A 21,885-nucleotide genomic window follows, 5' to 3' on the forward strand; every position below is an offset into this window, starting at 1 on the left:
TCCTTTTATACAAAAGAAATATGGTCCTACAATATTTTTGAAAATGGGCAAGAAATAATTGATACCACACTTTTCCGGAAATTTGTCTATGATGAAAACAAAGTTACATAGCGAATAGACAATGTTGTTTGAGAACATCGTTTACAACACGGATAAATCGGAGGCATACATTATTTTTGGCATGCAAATGACTAGATATATGGAAACTGAGGAAAATGTACCAAGTTAGACATGTGTGGTGTTTTGTTGAAAAACAGAGAGATGGTAGTGGGTAGTGAAATGAAATACATTATTAAACTAATCAAATATTTTATTTTTTATAGCAACTAATATATAAAATAAACCTAATAAAATGTTATAACTGTTCAGATAGGATCTTGTTCATTGCTGGGGGGTTTTAATAAATATTCCGGGCATCTCTGAATTTCTACTTTGGTAACTTTCATAGCAACACCTTCAGGTAAATTCCTTTCTAAATATTCCAGTAGAGTATCGGAAGTAGATCCAGTTAGTTTGTGAAGGTGAATAAAGCGATAATATGTCCTAATTTCATATTGCACCTTGTGCTTCTTAAAAATATGAACGCATTTTAGCAATGTGAACCTCTCCTTCTCCGCTTTTCTAATTGCCCAACTGAAAAAAAAGAATTGAATGAAGAATTTATACTAACTTATAAAAAGAGAAAGAGATTGATAAAAAATAATGTACTCTTCTTTACATCTTCAAATAATAATTCAATCAATACCCGGAGTATAGCCTAAGGCAGGGGTGGGCAAATTTTTTGGCTGCTGGTTCACATTATACATAAAATATTGGCCGCGAGCCACACTAAAAACATCTTTAATTCAAAGATTTTTATATTTTTTTAAAATTTGTACTGCATTAAGAAACAATTGTTGCCTACGGTGGTACTGTCAATAGATGTATCTCCTTAGATGTAGACAACTGCATGGGAAGCTGAGAAAATGCAGTATTGTGATGGAAATTTTAAATTGAATATATTTTATAAAATGCTTGCTGGTGGCACGTAAATATGGCCACATGCGGCCCGCCATTTGCCTACCCCTGGCTTAGGCCCGCCCGGCCTTCTTAGGGAGGCATTGCTTGGTCCTTAACGCCCCTCTTTTATGTTTTGGGCAAACATCGAACAATGATTTCCCCAATATTCCATCATGAACCCAGCAGTCTCTGTAGTAGAGACACATATGATTCGCTAGAAAATTGGAAAAGAAAAGAAAACACTTTTTTAAATTAAAAACATCAACATGAGTTCCTGTGATTGTAATGATACAGTAAGAGTACTTTTTTGTGAGAGATAAAGTGTTTAAAGGTAAGGTAAGTACGACATAGGAAAGAGTGCACTATTAAAAGCGGTGTGCATACTCCTCATCTTGCGAAGAAGCATGTGATTAGTTGTTCACACCGACCCCACAATCTTTCACGTAGTTTGTCATGTGCTATTGCATGCAGAACATTTCAAACTGTATACATATAAAGGTAGCTATTGTAGGTAGAATTTTACTTTTCAAACTTAATTCTATCCTTCTTTAAAGAAAATACAATCCAAGTGTGACATTATATAATTTAAACTGCAAAATTTAGTTATTTATAAATATATAGATAATACCAAACCCGTGTGCCTAACTCATAATTTTATATTGACTTAGATCCATACATGAAATGTTAGTGAAACAGATTACGAGGGTAAAATCTGCTGAATTCATCCATATCTTTACCTTTTTCCAACCTCGACTCCTAGTTGGAGAGCTGCTGTTGTCGTGAACCATGAGTAACTTTTAAGAACAGCTGGATCATTTCCTTTGATTTCTAACTCAACTCTTTTGAATAATTTATCTGGTTCTGCCTGTGTGACTATGGTCGTAGCCTGTTTTGGCACAGTTTCTACTGTTGTAGAGTAAAACGAATCTTGAACTAAATTTCTTAATAGTAAACCATTACGGAAGGAGTTCTGAAAGGATAAAAGTAAATAACAATTATCTGAATAAAAAAATATATTTCCTAGAAGTTAAACGTATAACAACGTACCCTTAATATATTCATGATATATTTTTTTCCTTAAACGTAGTTAATAACTCATTCGAACTTAAATCAAATACAAATCCGGAATTTGCAAGAAATAACCTAAAAAATTGACAGTACACAGTTCAGATTCAAGATTGGTACACCTGGTAAGGGCATTTGTTTCTCGCAAGATGGCAATATACATGCTTCAAAACACTTGCTGCAAACCGGTGAAAAATGAAACTAACTTTGTGGATTTAAATATCAACTATCATGACTGTACTAATATGACAATATAATTGTAATCATGGTATATTTATTTTCAATTTGAGTATTTATTTTACAAAAACCAACACATGAAGTTTTTTTTTTCCAAACATGAAGTATTCCGAATTCGGGATTCCGAAATATTTCATTTTGTTCATCAGGAATAAGATATTTTCTGCTAATGCTGTTTTTCGATAAACGATAAATAGAACATGTTTTTTTTGGAAATTCAAAGAGAACCCAAAAAAATATATGTTTGAGTATTTATTCTATGTCATTGTTCCTTTTAAACTTCTCTCAAAACTAAAACCAATATTATAAAATATGTAATATTAACCAACATCTTAATTTTTTAATGAAAAATGGAGACCGATGATATAATTTAGGTTGAAACTTATAAAATAAAACTTTATATATAATTTTTTTTTTTTACTTTTTCTCTTAAGAAAGATTTCAAAAAGATAAATTATCAATAGGTATAAATCCATTAAATATTTTTGAGGGAATAATACTGTATTTGTGTGAGTGTTTTTGCCTAGAATTTTCACTCATGAATTACATGAAATTATAGTAACTTTAAACATAAAGAGAAAATCCACTCACAAGTAGGCATAGACTATGAAACTTATAAAGTTGAAGCCTAAGTAGGGACATGATAAACGGTGTTGCATAAGCCGTAGCTAGATTTCAGAGTCACTTGGACGTTAGGTAATTCAAAAAAAAATATACTAAATTGGAATGATTTTGATATTTACGAGACCTTACCTTTTACTTCAGTAGAAGCTAAGGAAGGCTGAATATACATAAAATATTCAAATGTAGACATGTGGAGTAGAAATAATCAACGCATACGTGTGCACGGATATGGAAGAGGTGCATAATGTACCCAAATAAATACATGGTAGTTTGATGCTTTATCCTCTCTCTTCCTTATTCTACGGAAATAGCATGAAGGGTGGTAAAAAAGTTGATGCTTTTTATTTGAATTTTCCAATCACTTTCTCTCAACTGATTAAATTTGATTTTAAATAATTTATAACATCGTAATTATTATCTACGTCTAATATCAAGTTTTATACCTATATCGCGTGTGGTAGAGAAAACATAATAATGATAGGTACTTATTCAGGTCATGATATACTTTTATGTTTGTGGATACACCCAAATTTATGTCATTGCCCGAGAACTCAACATATAAACTCCATTGTGTTTATAGTGAGGGAACGGTAAAGAATATTACCAATTAAATGTAAACTAATTTTTTTATGATAAATTTTTTATAATTATATTTAATTAGTGGGAGGATAGTAAACAATTATATAAAAAGAAGACCTCATTTGACTCAATTTGAGAAATCATTTGGTAAGGTAAAATGAAACAATACATAGAATGTAAATGAGTTAAACAGAGACAGAAATATACTAAGTTGGTCGTTTCTCTCTTTTGACAATTTCTTCGATCCGTATCCGCAAAACCGTTTCCCGTTTCAAACCGGTGAAAAGCAGAGTGCGAGAGTTCGTTTTGCCGTTGTTGGGCGTTGATTTGAAATTAAAAACCGACTCGAATTTTATTGTAATTTTACCTTCCCTCAAAGACAGTCGATAACATCAGCCTTATAACCCCAAGGTTTAATGTAAGTTATGCCAAAGTGTATTTTGGTTTTTAATTGTGGATAATTGTCTGGAAGCGTGAGTGAGTCACTGTAGCAAAAAAATTAAATCCGTGTTCTTTTGTTCTCAGATTTGAAGATGTCTTCTACCAGTGTAAACGTGGGAATTTCCGGAGATGCTAAGATCAGCAGCCGCGTATTAAAACCGCCGGGCGGTGGACACACAGACATCTTCGCCCCTCCCGAGGAGCAAGTCCTGAAGCCCAGACCGAAGAACAACCAGCAGAATTCTGCTATGATGGGCGAAATTATGGGTAAAAACCACGATTCCAACGGAACGAAGCAAAATGGCGCAAAGGAAGCGAGTCCTGCCGGCGACGGGCCCGTGTGCACACCCAAACCAGTAGAAGTCAAACCTTCCGAACCTGCAGCTAGGGCCAGGGTTCCTCCGGGCGGCTTCTCCTCCGGTCTATGGTAGACTGTCTTCGTTTATTGCTAACAGCTTTTATTTGACAAGACAACATATTTATATATGCTATAAAGACAACATGACAACTCGATTCAGTATTATGTATTTAAATCATTTCTTCTCTATTATAATGACAACCAAAAATCTTCTTGTTACGAAATATGTTCACATAACTTATTCAATATGTAAAAAATATCTTGTTTAAAATAAGATGTTAAACTACGTAGAAAGGGACCAATGTCTGTACTGATGAAATTTAATTACCTAATTTGTATTTCTATTTTACTGCCAAAGCCTGTTCATTCCTAAAAATTCAATGGTCCTCACATTTTTTCCCTCTTCATTCCAATATTGTTAGTTTAGTTTTTTTCATCCACTTGTGTCGTCTTATTCATTTAAATTTGCTGTAATATTTACCATGTACCTAATTTTCAATTTGTAGCTTTTTTAGAATATGGGAAACTCTTTCTCTGAGACAATTTTGTTTAATACTATTCCTTAATATTTATGAAACAAATCTTTTGGATTAATTATAAAAAAAATCATGATCATTCTCACATGTGTTAAAAAAATGTATTGTTCAAAAAAATAATCTTCCTGGACGTAGTCCTCTGTCTTCCCTTTTGTACATCTTTGTAACTGACTAAATTTTCATATAGTAATGGCATATGTATTAAACGATTTATAGTATCATTTGCTCTCGGTTTAAACTAACAAAAAGTGATATGTTTATTTAAGTTGTGTTTACTAAGATAATGTTTAGTATTAATATTTGTGCATATTGTGCACGGGCTGATTCGCACAAACCCATTTTAGGTGTTTCAACTAATCTGGTAGAATGAGAGTTTGTCTTTAGAGATATATATGAATACATTGACTTAGATCCAAATGTGGATATAACACAAGGGACTTGCGTAATGCCGTTACCTTGTGTTAATCCAACTTGTGGTGCTAAATTAGATTCTCAACGGCTTTCTCTCTTAATATTGAGAATCATTTTATGTGATGTTTGCCTTATGTATCCAATGTTATCAATATATTCCTGTATTGATGAGCTTCTTGATGTTTTCTTCAATGATTTTTACTCTCCAAATTTATTGTGGAAGTGAGTTTGTTATCAATTGATAATCCAGCTCAGATGAATTTGTTATGATGCATTCTGCTATTAAAGTACTCGGAAATCATATTTCAAAAAGCTGAGTAACGTGCGTAGCTATTTGATACAACAGCGAGTCGGTCAATGAATGTCGCAATGTGCATGTCTTCAAATAACATTCGTAAAGAAGATCTTAACTTTAAATATTGATGCATTTAATGCGTGTTGATATAAATACCAAATATAAATATGTATGTCCAGAGTGAGCACAGTTTCACTTTTGGACATTACTACAATGATGACTGAATTTGATGTACTTACATGACCTTTCTTTCCACTATTTACTAATAGTTTTTGTATTTATTGGTAAATAAATTGAAATTTTATACTTGCTATGACTCTTTTATTAAATTATCCATTTTATACCTTATAATACCTGATATTTCGAGAGTTCCGTTCATTCTCGACCATACACGGATGTACCATTGTGCTTTGAATAGTTGATCCATTGTGTTAAGATATTGAAAAGCTAATGGCTAGTTAAATTATAATTTATTTTTAGTCTTAGGTACAAACTAATACATACTCGGAATCTAAAAGGAATATCAATATACAGAAAATGTTTAGAGATGCTTAATAAATTTTTTTTCCAACCTAAAAGAATTTTGATGAACTAGTCTTTTTTTTATTTTGATTAAATAGTGAATGAATATAATTTTGTTTCCTTACTTTCCAAATCATTATTGACTATTAGATTAACTGTTAGATATTGAGATGATTGTGCACATTTTTATCTACATAGTCAATTTAAAAAGTAAAAAGATACACTTTCCTTTAGTTAGTCGGGTAATTTTTTTTACCTATTTTATTTTTCTTCTAGTTATTGATATTTTTCTTGCCAGCAGAGAAGTTTTCAACAAGGCTAGGGTAAAAACGTGGGTGGTTTTTCTCGACTTTATATTTCAATTTGCATTTCTTGGGCAATAAAATCTGACAAATATGAAGAATGACAAGCCTAAAATAAAATCGAATATAACTAAAGAGGTACCATCATATTTAGGTCGTTATGTTAAAACCTATTTTAATTAGAATGAATTCTGCAATATTATTTGTTTATTTGAATCTAAGGATGGAATTTCTGCTTGACTGGATATGATAAGTATGAAGGACAATAGATAATATTATCAATAGATGCATGATAAGGGATATTTATATTTTTGTTTGTTTTAATATCTGGGTTATGCATAAAATAGTGGTAATTTATAGATATAAACTATATAAAATCGATATAAAGTAATAAAAAACAAAAATGGGAAATGCATGTATAAAAAAAAACACTTTTTTCAATCAATTCTGAATTTTTTATACGAATATAGTACATAATCACATAAAAAAGGTACACTTTATTTATTAGTAGCTAAAAATGTATAAATTAAAATCCAGGCAGTCGTAAAAAAAACATGGCGGTATCAAGAATTTTAACACTTGATAAATACTATATAGTATTTTCCATCCACGTTATCACTATATTTATTCTTTTAATTTTAATATAAAGGGTCCGCCATCTAAAGTTTTTTTTTTCAACTAGTGCTTATTTCGTGAATGGTAACACTTAGCTCATGTCTGATTTGACAGATAATTAGTTTTATCCAGCCTGTGATATCTCGCGGCCATCTTTGATTCCTGCGGTAAGAAGGGTATGAAGGGGAAAAAAATAAATTTTTCGATAGACCTTGCGCAGTAGCTATTTACCGAATGACGTATCCGAGGACCTGAATGGGCTAAATTATGACATCATGCGCAGAACAAGACGAGTTTAAAAATACCTTCTATCATTTCAACTGTGGTTTACCCCCTCCCCAACCATCAAAACATATGATTTCGGTAGGTAAACAAAACTTCACCAAGATGGCCGTTTTCCCGTCGTCTCGCGGACCATTCCATTATCACGGGTAATTTTTTTTGGAATAATTTGAAATAAAATGGTTTATACAAATATTATTAGTTTATATCATCTCTGTTTTGTTTCAGGTGTAAGATTTCAACTAGGCATTCTATATCAATCCAAAAGGAATCAATGTTTCACTGCCAAACATATATTGTGCAAGAAACGTAAGTTTAAATTATTTGCTGATGTTTATCATTTCTGCATTATCACTTTCATTATGTTGTGTAACGTTAAACTAATGTTTTTTTTTTAAATTATTATTTATAGTTTGTATGTAACTATACATTGAAATTAATCTTCGTATATTTAATCTTGAATTCAACCGAATTTAGACGGCCATTTTACTACGCACTTGTTTTCTCCGTTTAATTTTAAAATTATTCAAAATATTACATATTTATGTTATTATATTTTAATTGTAATGGTTTTTACAAATCTCTATTTTATTTCAGGGTGTATGGATAAGATTTCAATCAGGCATTATATAACAAAACGAATCTTCGTTTTTGTTTTTGAGTTTCGAGAATCGAATTTGTTTCGAGAATCCAAATCAAGAATTGATGTTTGAGATATACATTTTCCCTGTGAACGAACGAACGAAGGGATGTTATTTAATATCAGTGCGCTAGATTTAAATTTATCTCTAATTGGATCCTTCCTCAACCTGCCTCTGCTAAACGAGTATTCTTTAGCAACGAAATACGACGTAAGTTAATTATCTGTTGATGTTTATTATGCTTATTTTATTACCTATTTTTTTTGTACTATGTTACACGCAATATATATACAATGACAGATTTAGAAGGGTTTGAAGTTCCTGATTTCTATAGGACAATACATAACAATGCCGAAGTGGTGAGGAGGATGTTTTACAATGGGTAGTTGCAGTCATCAAGAAGTACTTCTACTTGTATCATGATTGAAAGTGAAATAGAAAAAGTGAACCTTAGAAGAGAGGATAAAAGCGAAGATAGCAAAGAAGAAATAACACTGCAAAAAATTAAGTTTTCAGTGTTAAGATCGCATCTCGATGATCTAATAACATTTATCAACTACTCGTCAGATAACGAAGTTCTACTATATTGTACACATTTTCGTAAATTTAGAGGGTTGATTAAAAAAAAATGTTGTTTTTTGAAAGAGTGCAAACAAAACATTTCAAAGCAGGATTACTGAAAGCGTATCGATATCAAACAGCAACATCACTTCACGACGAGTGTTCGAAGACAATATTTTTTTTTAGTTTTGCATTGTTTATTTATATCTAAATACAGTGTTCATATTTTGAACAAGAAAAAAATGTTTATTTTAAACCTATTTTCTAACCTATTCTCTCCAATTAGTCCATTTTATCGAGGTTTTATTTCTCATATACATGTATATAGATTCTTGTGGCTCTATTACATACCTAATATTAATTTAATTATATTCTTACAGCTCTCCGTTCCGAGTTATCTAGTGCTAGCGGAGCTCTCTAATTATTATGACCAGCTAGCAGAGCCTCTTTGTTTACTCTTGAACCCCGGTGTATGTATCTTTTTCTTTTGTGGAATCATTTTTTTTACTTCAATAATATTTTAAAATCAATATATTATGTCTTGGTATTAATTAAGTTAAAATTTTCAGCTCTTTATTCCGTGTTACCGAGTACTAGCAGAGCTATCCAATGGAATCAGCAGCTAGCAGACCCTTTTTATTAGCTACTGAACCATGTGGTATGTATCTTCCCATTAATGTAATTATCAAATTTCTTATTCATTCGTTCTCATACACACCTTTTAATATTATACACGTTTCTGTGGAATTCTATGTTAAAATATTTTACTACTTTACATTTGATGGAATATAATTTATTTTAGGAGTACAGCCACCCGTTTTGTCAATTTTATTGGAGAATCGAGAGTTTCTAATCTGACTCCAAGGAATCAAAAGCTGAACATGGGCGATGAAGACGAAGAAGCAACTTTGATATGTTCAAAAGAAATCGACAACATTTGAACAATGGCACATGGCTGCTCGTAGATATAAAGAGGGGAAAGTATTAGTACAATACCTTTCGTTGTTAAATCTGATTCCTTATAGATTTATTTAATGTCAGATCAAACAATCGCATCGCCATAAAAGGTAAATGATATACCTGAAAAGATAAAGCTCTTGCTATCGCTTTATATACAGAAGGACCTAAGGGCTACAGGTTACTGGCTAAACTCTGCTTTGCGTTCTCCAGTAACCATTGAAAAATAACTATACTTAATTAGGCTGAAACCCGGCATTAATGACATATTATTTAATAATTTAAAAACAAAAGAATACAAAATTATATATTATTATTATGATATATCATAATAATGATAGATCAGTAAAAACTTGTAATTGTTATATTTTATGAAATGAGTCCTCATGTAAATTTCAATTTACAAAATGGATTTATCGAAGTGCAATGTTTTTCGATCACACTTTAACTATTAGGATAAAAGGGCTTTACACACCTTACAAGCAACCTCAATATTTTTCTTTTTTTGAAAGTGGTGCTAAACATGCAGATCTGAAGGGTATTGTTCTAACTACAAAGAAATTTATTTTATTTGGCCTTAAGCCTATAGCTATTGTGTGTGATCAGGTTACCACTGTGTTATTCTAAAATTGTTTAAATGAGGCCGATCTTATTTATTTATATCTAAAAGTACATTTCTATAATATATAGGTCCAAGAAAACTATTCAGTATTCCTGGTGACTTTACAATTCGATATATGTATTTAACAATATTTCTTTATTGATATGAAACATAAATACAATATTTGGTAATGCCTTAAGCACTTTCGTTTAAAGTAATGCACATTAGTTGTAAACAAGAAGGCTTTTTGGGACCTAGTTTGAGCACTACACTGAATTTTACTGTCCGGCAGTCAGGTTAGCATGAAAAAACGGATGATTGGCTTGTGCACTTGTCCGTCTTTCTCCGGATCGGTGCGCTCGATCGGTGCACGATCATGGTTAGCATGAACTCGATCACTAAAGCTAAACCGTTGAAATCATTTTTATTTGCAATAACCGGACTGCCAAACAGTAAAATTCCGTGTAGTGCACAAGCGCCCTTAGGGCGTTTGTCCACTACACGGCATTTTACCGTCCGGCACGTCAGTTAGCGTTTTTAAACGACGATTGGCTTGGATTGGCTTGTGCTTTACTCCATCTTTCTTCGGATCGGAGCTCTTGATAGGTGCGTGAACACGTTGCGCGTAAATTCAATCACGCTACACTGTCGTAGTCGCTTTCACTTTTCAAAACCTGACTGCCGGAGGGTAAAATTCCGGGTAGTGGACAAGCGCCCTTTGTGTGTGTAATTTTAAGTACAATAATAATTTTATATATTCCTGTAATATTGTAATTTTCTTTGATTTGATCCAGAAGGTTATAGGTTTAAGAGAACTAAGAGTTCTTCTAACAACTCGAGTATGTAATTGGTTCACCTTCTGGTTCAGTCAAAGTATGGATATAATAAACCTTTTTACCAGCTAAATGATTTTTTCATTTTTCAATTTCATTGAATAATGTCAAAATCAATATAGCCTAAATATGTCATCAACATAAAACTCTGTAAAATGCGTATTTTGCCATTTTCTTGAAAAGGCGGGAAAATGACGAAACGCATTTTACAGAGTTTCATGTCGATGGCATTTTTAGGTTATTTTGATTTTGACATTTGAGCTTCTTCTTCCTTTTTGTCTCTATAAGGCTGTCGAGTGCATCGATCAGCTGATTTTTCTGCGTAGGCTATTTTTTAGTGTGAATAGTGAGAATATTTAATTTTCTTGATTTTTTTCAACATGTATAATCATTTACCATACTAATTTGACTGAGATATCAATCTTTACTAGTATATAATCTTTGGTTTTATCCTTCCGTTGAGCGAATATGGTTGTGTATACGCTTGAACAACGCTGGGAAATATTGCGACATTACTTTGAAAATCATGGTAATGTTGCAGAATGTGTGCGAAAATTGCGTACGGTTTTTGGAAGAAGAGAAGCACCGTCAGCTCCGTATGTTCGTTATCTTGTGAAAAAAGTGAAAGAAACTGGCATCCTCATCGACAAACCAAAGCGTGAAAAGCCAAAAACAGTGCGTACACCCGAGAATATCGATGTTGTGGCAGAAAGTGTGCGTGAAGCGCCATCAACATCAATTCACCGTCGTTCTCAACAATTGAACATTTCGGAGACATCATTGAGACGAATTTTGCATAAAGACCTTGGTATGACGCCATACAAAGTCCAATTGGTTCAGGAGTTGAAGCCAACTGACCATCCAATGCGTTTTCGCTTCGCTGAGTGGGCCTGCGATCGACTTACAGAAGATGCCGATTTTGCCAAAAAAATCATCTTTTCGGATGAAGCTCATTTTGATCTTGGCGGGTATGTAAACAAGCAAAATTGTCGTATTTGGGGCACAGAAAACCCGCACGCATACATTGAAAAGCCGGTACACCCAAAACGAGTCACTGTTTGGTGCGGATTTTGGTCCAGAGGCATAATTGGGCCATTTTTCTTTGAAAATGAGCAAGGAGTGGCCGTTACAGTCAATGGCGATCGTTATCGGGCCATGTTGAACGGATTTTTGTTCACAAAAATTGAAGAGGAGGATATTGGCAACATTTGGTTTCAACAGGACGGCGCTACGTGCCACACAGCCGAAGCTACACTCGATGTTTTGCGCCCTTTTTTCAAAAAAAAAAAGTTATTTGGCGGACCCTTTATATAATGATATTTCTTTTTACCTATGTGTGCATCAATATTCATAATCAATTTAAATCATTTCATTTTTTTAGAATTAATTGGCTTCGTGGAATGTTGCTTCATAAAATATAAAAATAAGAGACTAGAAACTCTTAAAAACAAATGTTTATCGGTTATATATTTTGTAAATACATGTATGCAGGGCTATTTTTTCCATGCAACGCGGCGGAATGGAGTTCTGGCACCTTTTTTCACGGATATTTATTTTATTAATATTCAACATCAATTAGACAGAACAATGTTTGCGCTTACTTAATTACAATCTATATATAATTTTTCAAAATGATAAAATATGATATTGTATGAATATTTAAATGATATTTGAATATATTTTTTTTGTAAAAAGCTTGACATGAAGTGAGTTCCGGGCCTTTTTTTGTTTAAAAACAGCCCTGCATGTATCTATTTACATCACAGTCCTTGATTCAATGTTTTATGGCAGTATTATATATAAGTGTAAATATTGTTTAAGAACTATCAACCTTCGTTTCTTTAGCAATGGCAAGTGCCTTTTGAGATTGAGCGTAGGATAGTGCTCTGTAGAGTTGGAAAGCCTGAGTGATTCCAACAAACACATTTACAGCACAGAGGCTGTAGTTCTTGGGTGTTATTACAAGACAGTACCGGGACCATATAAACCCAGTTGTGGCTAGTGTGGCAGACTGCGATACGGAAAGCATTTCAGCGGGCCTCTGCATGTCCCCAATTCCAGCTATCACCATCCCCTAAAACATTAAAAACAGAATTAAAAAATATAAATTTAAGACAGTTCATTTATATGGTGTTTATCTTATAAAATTTCATGTTAAAACAAGATTAATGTATTATTTTTTGACATCTCATCAAAGATGAAGAAGAATATGGAAGTCTGGGCATTTACGGGGCTGACGACCGTCATAGGCTGGTTTAAGTGATCACTTTACACACGTGTAACATTCACCAATTCTACCCATTATTGACAACCACACTACTCAAATTCTTGGATGTTCTATATATATATGAACCAATTTAGAAACCTTGTTCTTGAATCACTAGAACTTCACTAGAGACATCTATTGGTGAGATGTAAAGAAGCTTTTTTACTAAGCAGAAACTCTTATATTAGTATGTGAGATCCGAATCCTGGATTATAATCACACACATGAGAAACGCCAGAAAATACCGTTTTCATTTTTATTATTAAGCTTATAATTTGACCAGATAATTTATTTACAACATTTTGAGTGTGTCCAAATACTTGTTCACAAAATCTGGATTATCTCCAATTACAGGAGTTATTTTCATATTAATATGAAAATAACTCCTGTAATTGGAGATAATCCAGATTTTGTGAACAAGTATTTGGACACACTCAAAATGTTGTAAATATTAATGTATATAATAATTTTTGTACAACAAATAGAAACCAAAAAAGCAATTGATATTGATGACGAAGGCGAAGTTATGTGATCTATTTATTGTCATGTCAATTGTTTGACTTCATAATTTTAATTCCAAGAAAGTAAAAGGTATTTTCAAAGGATCTACAGAAACATTATTTTAAATTATTTTTTTATCGACCCCACACAGCTACCATGCTTTAAATACCCAGACTCCCATATTCCCTTCTCAAAAACATCTTGTCTTTCAAGACTCTCATTTATATTTCAACATAGATGAAGAAGTTTGTTGAGTGGAAGTCTGTCTATTCCCAGATGTTATTGGGTGGTTCAGGTGAATAGTTTATACATTGTTTAAAATTTACTCATGACTGACAATTGATACTTATCTTTGTCAACCACATTATTAAAATTTCTTGATATGAATGGTTTCTAGGTGAGGCACAATCCAGCATTTGTAAACAGAGATCTATACATACTCAAATGTTGTGAATTTCTTCATATTTGTTGAAACATCAATAAAAAGTTCGGATTTCATAATAATTTAATCGCAACAAAATATGTAATATTTGTATAAATTTCGTTTAAAATCCAGTTATCACTGAACGTTTTTTAACATCTCTAGCGAAACACCTGTAAGTATTTTATTTATAATTAATATTTTTCGTATTTCAGCATTTCACCTATTTTAACATTTTTTTTGGTAATTTTTACATATTTAGGTAGGTACCTATGGAATGTGTAAAAAGCAAATACATATGAAAAAGAAAAAATACAAAGGCATACATCATGAACATATAATATATTCTATACTATGATATTATCACTGATTTGAATATACATATATATGTGTGAATAAATTTGAATTACGTTAATAATTAAATGAATTTGTGGCGTCATATGTCATGTGTGAGTACATAATTGTGACTCATGTTATTTTTACTAACCTAAGTTGGAAGATAAAATTAATAGGTAGTTTTCAGGACAGTTATAATTCAGGGCTTGGCTAGTGTTTGACCTAAAACTTTGGCGCGGCGGTTAGTCATAGTAAGTGAGAATGTACGTTAGGGGTGGGTGAAGGGTGAAACACCGATGACGCATCCTAGCTTTGTGAATTCAAATTGGACTGAACAGCTATGGCTTCTACTTCATTATATTTCTGTTCTAGGTCATTAGTGCTTTCCTTCTATTTCCTTTGAGCCCAATGTGAATACAATAAAATGCTTTCAGGGTTAGTTTAGTTTTATTTTATTTTAATATACGTATATCGCTCACTCCCTTCAACAACGTCATATATCAAAAATCGTCAATTTTCAGTTGTGCATGTTTTCAGAATGTCCAGAAAATGTACTATATCCCAGCAAAAGCGGCATATTTTTAACTTTATATTTACCTGCTACAGAGCAGAAAGTGTTGTTTTTGCATTTTGAAGAAAATGTATTGTTTAATTATTTTTTTAAATATCCTAAATATTTTTCAAATGGAGAAAAAAAATTCAGGTTTCTCCTAAAAAGATATGTTGCGCAGTAAAAAGTTCAATGAGTGGCTTGATATTTATTTCTAATACATTTAGTTATATACAAAAGTTTTTGAAATATGACGTTGTTGAAAGGAGTGAGCGATATGTATTGTGTATACGCTGAACTTTTTTCTCTTACGATTTCGAAATAACTCGGTGCAAAAAAATGAACATTCATTAAACAATGCGTAATAGCGTAGGTACTATAGAAGATGAAAAGGAGAATGGCAAAAATGTGTGGGACACTCAGGGTTGCATTTCCGAAATCGTACTAGCTTGTGTAAATTGTACACTACTAATATGTACGATTCCTTTGAGGAGTTGTCTACCTGTTGATTATTATTGGGATAGTGAATAAATTCCTTCTTAGTATACAAAACAGTATAAAATTTTGTTAATTCACGATGTTTTTTATCTAGATTTGAATATTATCCCATTTAAATAATTTTAAAATAATTATAAGCAAGTGAAATAATTGGAGTAATATTGGCGCCGACCGACGCCGACCCCCGACGTCTACTCGGCTGTCCAAATTCAAAACACAGTAAGGGACATTTTTTTGTAGTATTTTTTTTTGCATTTTTGGACTAAGTAGATGCTACTTAGTCCAAAAATGCAAAAAAACGTACTACAAAAAATGTCCCTTACTGTGTTTTAAGTTTGGACAGGCGTACTAGTACCGGGCTTTGCATTTTTGGCTCATTCTTGGTTTAAGTTTACGTGCTACCCTTGGAGATAAGACTGTGGTCCAATTTTACCATATGTATGTAGATATATAGAGCTAAAAAAGTCGCACCCTAGAATTCAAAAACCGAGAGGAGAAATACTACATTTTAGATTTTCAGGAAGTTTAGGATCTCTCCTTTTCTTGCACGCCCTAGGCGCCTCATCCAATTTGGCGCCCTCGTTTTTTAAACGACTTCGACCCTCTTCTTCAAATGAATATATTAAACATCTACAAAATGCACAGTGCCGGACCAACAAAAGTTCACTGGCGCAGGCGCCCAAGCATTTACTTACAAGGGAGGGGATAATAATATGTTCTTATTAATTTACAAACTTGTAGGTATATGTATTCCCATCCCTTTCAGTAAGTGACAGGGCGCTAGATTCAAATGGACGATGATGATTAATGAAAATTTACTTCATGTGTTGTTGTTTGTTTAGGTACATACTTACGAAATTACAAATGACATTAGGAAGTAACTTATCACCGGCATCTTTGTAATTATTATCAATTGGTATAGATACAATAAAAACATATTGCGTGGATACAAATTTATGAATTAATATAATCGAAAGTTTCAGATAAGATTAAAAAAGAAATGCTATATAAATGAGATAATGTTTTATTGAGTCAGGACGAATTTTTCCCCCTGGTAATGTAATGAATAATTAATGGATATTATAAATAATAAAAACGATTAGGGTAGTTTTAGGGTCAGCTTCGTTTGTTTTGCGGCGGAGGCGCGATATTGTAAAATAAGTAGGTAGGGTAAACGGGGAACTATTGCTAACCTCTCCCCACAGTTATTGGCACTATTGATTTGTTCGCCACCATAGTGTAGTGGTTACCGTGTTTGGCCACCGAGCTGGAGGACTCGGGAATATTTAATAATATTACCATTAACAATGTTATATGAATATCTATATAATATTTATTTGATATTACCCTACACTACCTGGTACCTGAAGCGTAAAACTAATCATCTTGCTTTCATATAATAATTCATCAACTTAACATCGCAGCAATTTGATATGGTACCATATGCACCATCAGGTGCGGAAGAGGGTGAGAAGAATATATTATCTGATATTAACTATACATTAAAATTGACAATTACATACTAAGAAAATATTCTATAATATTCACTGCGTACATTTCTAATTTATCACTCAATTTAAGGTGTTTGCCAAAAAAAATTTCTTTAAATATTTCGTCTGGTAGACTTGAGACTAATTATATGAAATCGAAAATTGTCAAAGTTATTAAAATAATTAACATAGATGGTAAACCATTCGCGAGTATCTAAAATAAATAATTTTAGTTTGCCGTTTTTTAATGGGCATTTGAAAATGAAATTCATTGTACTGGGATACCAAAATATGTAAAATTCATTAAAAACAACAACAAAACTTTTTAAAACAAAAAATAAGTATTTTTTTAAGAAAAAATACAAATTATTTTTTAAATACATATATAAGTATGTAGGGTAGACTGGGTACGGTTGAAACAATTTTGCTTATATTGTCCATAGTATTGCTCTTTACAAGTCAAGCGATGATGAAGATGCTTTAAATACAAGAGCGTGTTTCTGTCTACTAATGGGAAGTATAATTTCAGTACCCGGTGTGTTATTTTTAGTGGCAGATCAAATTTAAAAAATATATCCGATTTGTTTCAACCGTCCCCATACCAGGGGCAGTTGAAACAGTGATTGGGGTCATTTGAAACACACGCAAATAAATCAATATTTATATTGTAAGACGTTTTATTCATTATTTATTTTTGTGTTATAAATAATTATGGCACCGCATGACAATATTAATCAGTTTACAGATATGTAATGAACAAAAACAACTAAAAACAATGGCATTTAAAAAAAAAACAAATCGAACGAAAATAATCTGTGAATAAACTAAAAGGAAACACTTCTGTCATTTTGATTAGTCATAAATCAAGCGGAAATCTAGCTTTGGGATCATTCCGAGTCGCAATTGTGGCAAACATAGCTAAGACCACCTTTTGTGCAGTCTTCTTGAGCCCACAGTTTACAAGTGGTGCACTGTATCCACTTTTCACCGGATCTGCTCTCTGAATACAGTGACAGACAAACAAGACAATAGCACTCGTCCTCTTTTGATGATGATTCCTGTTGCGTATTATGACTATTTTTTTCCTTTAACGATCCTTCTACTTTTTCCTCCATCCAATCTTTTCTTCACTTACTTAGTTTTCATCCGTTTCAACCTTATTTCATGCTCCTTTCTTATCTCTTCTTTCTCTGTTTTTTTAGTAGCAAGTATTTTGCAAGCTCCTGCTCCTGCTCTTTATTAAAAACTTCGTTGTGGGGTTCATATCCCATTTTCTTCTTCACCAGATGCATCTCGCTTTCGCATATATCTAATGAGCGAACAGTGGTTTAATCCATGCTTTTCCGACGCTTTTCGCAGTGAATCTCCTGCTTTAACCTCCTCATCAGCGTATGTATACCTCGACAAGTCGACCTCTCCTCTCGAAGTCTTTCTTGCGCGTACTCTCGGCATCTAGAAAACAGGAAAACTGAAAAAATATGTTGTTTCAACCGTACCCACAAAAAATGTTTCAACCGTCCCCAACCCCTCCTTTAGGTGGAAAACAGAAAATAGTAATGTTAACAATAATGGCACATTAAAACTAATCACTATATCGTGTTCTACAAGCTTCATTTCAAACAGGAAATCATACTCAATAATACCGTTTCAATAGAAACCGTTATAATATAAATAAAAGGAAAATTCTCAGAACAAAAATACTTACTTTTGGTTATCAAAATACAATAGGACCTCCTACAAGCAACTGCACAGTGCGGCGAGCGATGCAACACTGATATTTGTGTTTGAACTTGTTGTCCACTTTGTTCGTCCCTTGGACCCTTCACCCTACCGCATACGGTTTGCAAGATATTTGCTCTGTTTCAACCGTCCTTTGTTTCAACCGTACCCAGTCTACCCTACATTTGTATCTGTAAGATCGCTTAACACAATACAATAGCTACGTAAAAGTTTAAAACATGGTTTAATGCCAATAAATAAATACTTTCTTTACATTGCATAGTGGGATTTGAGTGAATCACGTCATAAAAATATTTACTGTTTTTTTTAAGTGGATAATATTAAAAGTTATTAAAATTAATTAAATCTAGTTCTGATTTTGCATTTAAGAAGTAGCTTCATGTATGTATTTTTATTATCGGGATTTTTTTGTAACGCGGTGGAACGGCTTTCGGTACCTTTTTTCAGGGATAAATTTAATTCTAATTAAATTTTTTAAATCAATTAAAATAAATAATGTTTGCGCCTACGTGTAATTGCAATCTTTATTTATGTGTAATTCATAAAAAAATGATAAAACATGGTATTGCAATAAATATTTAAAAGATATTTGAATACTTATAAGTAAAAAGCTCGACATGAAGTGAGTTCTGGGACCTCTTTTGTTTAAAAAAGTTCTGACTATAAGGATTGTATTTTTTTATAAACTAAACAAATAGACACAATACAGTAGCGATAAAAATAACAAAAATATGCATAAAGTAAAAATAGGCTAGGCACATTATTATCCAATTATCGCAATATTATATTTATATATTTTTCGATGCAAGAAAATATGTACCTTTACTATTTCAAGTACTAACACTTCCAGCTTGAAAAAAATCGTCAAATATTGAATATTGTGTACTAATGGATTTTGATTAGTATGCTTGTCATTTTGGTAAACAATAAAATAACTGAATAATTGAAAAAAATCGTCAAATATTGAATATTGTGTACTAATGGATTTTGAATAGTATGCTTGTCATTTTAGTAAACAATAAAATAACTGAATAATTGAAAAAAATCGTCAAATATTGAATATTGTGTACTAATGGATTTTGAATAGTATGCTTGTCATTTTGGTAAACAATAAAATAACAATATTGAAATGAACAATAACAATAACAAACATATATATACGGTATACATAATTAATAACCTACCCATTTGACTAAAGGGGCCCAGAAAAATATTGTTTTAGGACCTAAAAGAAAAACATATTATCATAATCATGTTAAAATTTATGTGATACATATAATTGCTTTTTTAAAATAGTGTTTCAGGATCCTAAAAGTATTTTTGTAATTTACCCTCTTTATTTAATTGAATTATATGATGTATTTTGCTGATTTATTAAAACATACGATATATAATATTTATATTTCTTACATAATTCTATAAGTATAATGTATGGCTATTTGTAGAAAGTAAATATTTCAAAATTCTCTGACCGAAATAATCCGTTTTACTCAGGTACAAACATTACAAACGCATTTGTGTATAAATAGTTTTAGAATTGTCAAGATCTTTGTTGATATTGGAACCAAGACGATGAAGTCTATAATAATGAGAATATGGAAAACTAGGTATTTAGACGAGTGTTTTTGACAAAAATTTTCATTCATGAATTTCATTTAATCCGATCACAAGTAGAATAAATAAATAGAATAGATAAAGTTGAAGCTTGAGTAGGGCCATGATAAGCGGTGTTGCATAAGCCGTAGCTAGATTTCAGAGTCAATTGGTCGTTAGGTAATTATAAAATCTAGTTTTTTACAGGACGATCTGTAATTGAATGTTTTAGGTTAGTGATCACTTTATACAGTGTGTAAAATTCACAATTCTCGCAAGTGACACCGCACAATGTTTTTTTTCTAGACTAAACATTATAGACGACTCTGTGATTGAAAACATGAAAATGTTCTTACGAATTTTGAATGATCTGAAATTCTCTACATATGATACAGATTCAAATATTATCATTTCTTTAATTATCATTCCTAAATATGTTTTAAATTACGATTGCATTTGTTATTTCTAGTAATACCTGCAGGATGTTCCCATAATGGTCTGATTTTTTTAGGCACAAACTTATCCACGTAATTAATCGTACATCTGTATAAGGCGGACATCTTAACGTCACTGACTGAACAATAATTTGCACACAATATTAAACGTATATATTATCTTACTCAAGAGCGTCTTATCGAATTATGATGTGACATCATGTGGTATCATTAAATTAGTATAAACTAATAAATAATCTTTCATTCAAGATAGTATTATTTATCTAACATGTAAGCCTTTGTATGTTTGTACATATGTATCTACATTGACATTTTTTCGATCCGAATTTGCGTTCCTGAGCGTTAATGTACGAGTATAGTTATTCTACAATAAACTCAATTTAGTTCCAGTTAGAAAAAAATATCTTATGATTTATTTGTATAAACGTGTTCATTAATAAACAAAATAGGTATTATAACATATTGATGAGGATGCCTGTCAATAACGTTTATTCTAATTTCAAAGAAAAGTTTTTGGCGGTAAAACTTTTCATAACTGATTTATCATATAAAAAGGCGCGGTTTTCGGTTGAGATTATTTGTCTATGGTTAAAGCTGACAACTTTAACCATTCTGCTTTATGCTCTATGGATTTAAAAAGTTTTTTTTTTAAGTCCATTAGAGTGCATTATAAAATCGTATATACTGTGATGATGCCTCTCGTGTCCTACTGAAAAATGCAAATGCAAATAAAATGAAAAAGCTATCGCGGTTACGAAGAAAATTATTTACAATATTATATAATTAGTAAATTGTTCTTGATATGCTTAAAATACACAAACAAAATTGAAGAAAACATATTTATAATAATAATAAAAATTAGGATTATGACACCATCACATTGGGATGGTACCAAAAATACAGGACTGATCCACTTGCCTTCATGTAAGTGAAATTTAAGATAACGTTGCTTCGATACGGTGCAGTACCATATTCACAATAAAGAGAGGATAAGGGTTAGAAAAAGTAGATAAGAAATATTCCTTGTTTGAGATAATCCAACCACATAATATAAGACATAAATAAATTCTTCATTAGGGAAATTGGACTTAATTTTTAAAATTTGTAGCATTTCTTTCCATGTTTTTGTATTTTTGGATGGAATACAGTAAAAAGACTCGTGAAAATATTATATTC

At 31.9% G+C, this 21,885-nt stretch overlaps 3 protein-coding genes and 1 long non-coding RNA gene across 5 annotated transcripts; 2 read left to right on the top strand and 2 right to left on the bottom strand.

Annotated features, from left to right (window-relative positions):
- Positions 1-289: 289 nt before the first annotated feature.
- mRpS10 (mitochondrial ribosomal protein S10) lies at positions 290-2,195 on the bottom strand. Its single transcript, XM_088278077.1, has 3 exons — positions 2,047-2,195; positions 1,737-1,969; positions 290-633 (listed from the first exon to the last, which is right to left on the bottom strand). Exons 1-3 carry the CDS (start codon positions 2,059-2,061, stop codon positions 366-368), a joined length of 516 nt encoding a protein of 171 aa, XP_088134203.1. The 5' UTR covers positions 2,062-2,195; the 3' UTR covers positions 290-365.
- A 1,582-nt stretch (positions 2,196-3,777) lies between these two features.
- On the top strand, positions 3,778-5,856 carry LOC148311856 (uncharacterized). Its single transcript, XM_088278078.1, has 2 exons — positions 3,778-3,922; positions 4,030-5,856. The coding sequence occupies exon 2, from the start codon at positions 4,038-4,040 to the stop codon at positions 4,374-4,376; it is 339 nt and encodes a 112-aa protein (XP_088134204.1). The 5' UTR covers positions 3,778-3,922; positions 4,030-4,037; the 3' UTR covers positions 4,377-5,856.
- Positions 5,857-7,368: 1,512 nt separating this feature from the next.
- LOC148311857 (uncharacterized) lies at positions 7,369-10,932 on the top strand. Of its 2 annotated transcripts, XR_015839305.1 has the most exons (7): positions 7,369-7,415; positions 7,495-7,575; positions 7,864-7,910; positions 7,942-8,117; positions 8,849-8,938; positions 9,038-9,126; positions 9,271-10,932. It is a non-coding gene; the product is annotated as an uncharacterized LOC148311857 (long non-coding RNA). The 2 variants fall into 2 exon arrangements; XR_015839304.1 differs by having other exon boundaries at positions 7,864-8,117.
- Positions 10,933-11,306: 374 nt separating this feature from the next.
- Positions 11,307-20,949, bottom strand: LOC148311858 (mitochondrial pyruvate carrier 2-like). Its single transcript, XM_088278079.1, has 3 exons — positions 20,730-20,949; positions 19,846-19,886; positions 11,307-12,933 (listed from the first exon to the last, which is right to left on the bottom strand). The coding sequence occupies exons 1-3, from the start codon at positions 20,812-20,814 to the stop codon at positions 12,676-12,678; spliced, it is 384 nt and encodes a 127-aa protein (XP_088134205.1). The 5' UTR covers positions 20,815-20,949; the 3' UTR covers positions 11,307-12,675.
- Between the last annotated feature and the right edge of the window lie 936 nt (positions 20,950-21,885).

The sequence above is a fragment of the Brachycentrus maculatus genome, unplaced genomic scaffold (assembly GCF_059751285.1).
Source record: "Brachycentrus maculatus isolate JH-2025_06_01 unplaced genomic scaffold, ASM5975128v1 h1tg000055l, whole genome shotgun sequence".
Classification (NCBI taxonomy): Eukaryota; Metazoa; Arthropoda; class Insecta; order Trichoptera; family Brachycentridae; genus Brachycentrus; species Brachycentrus maculatus.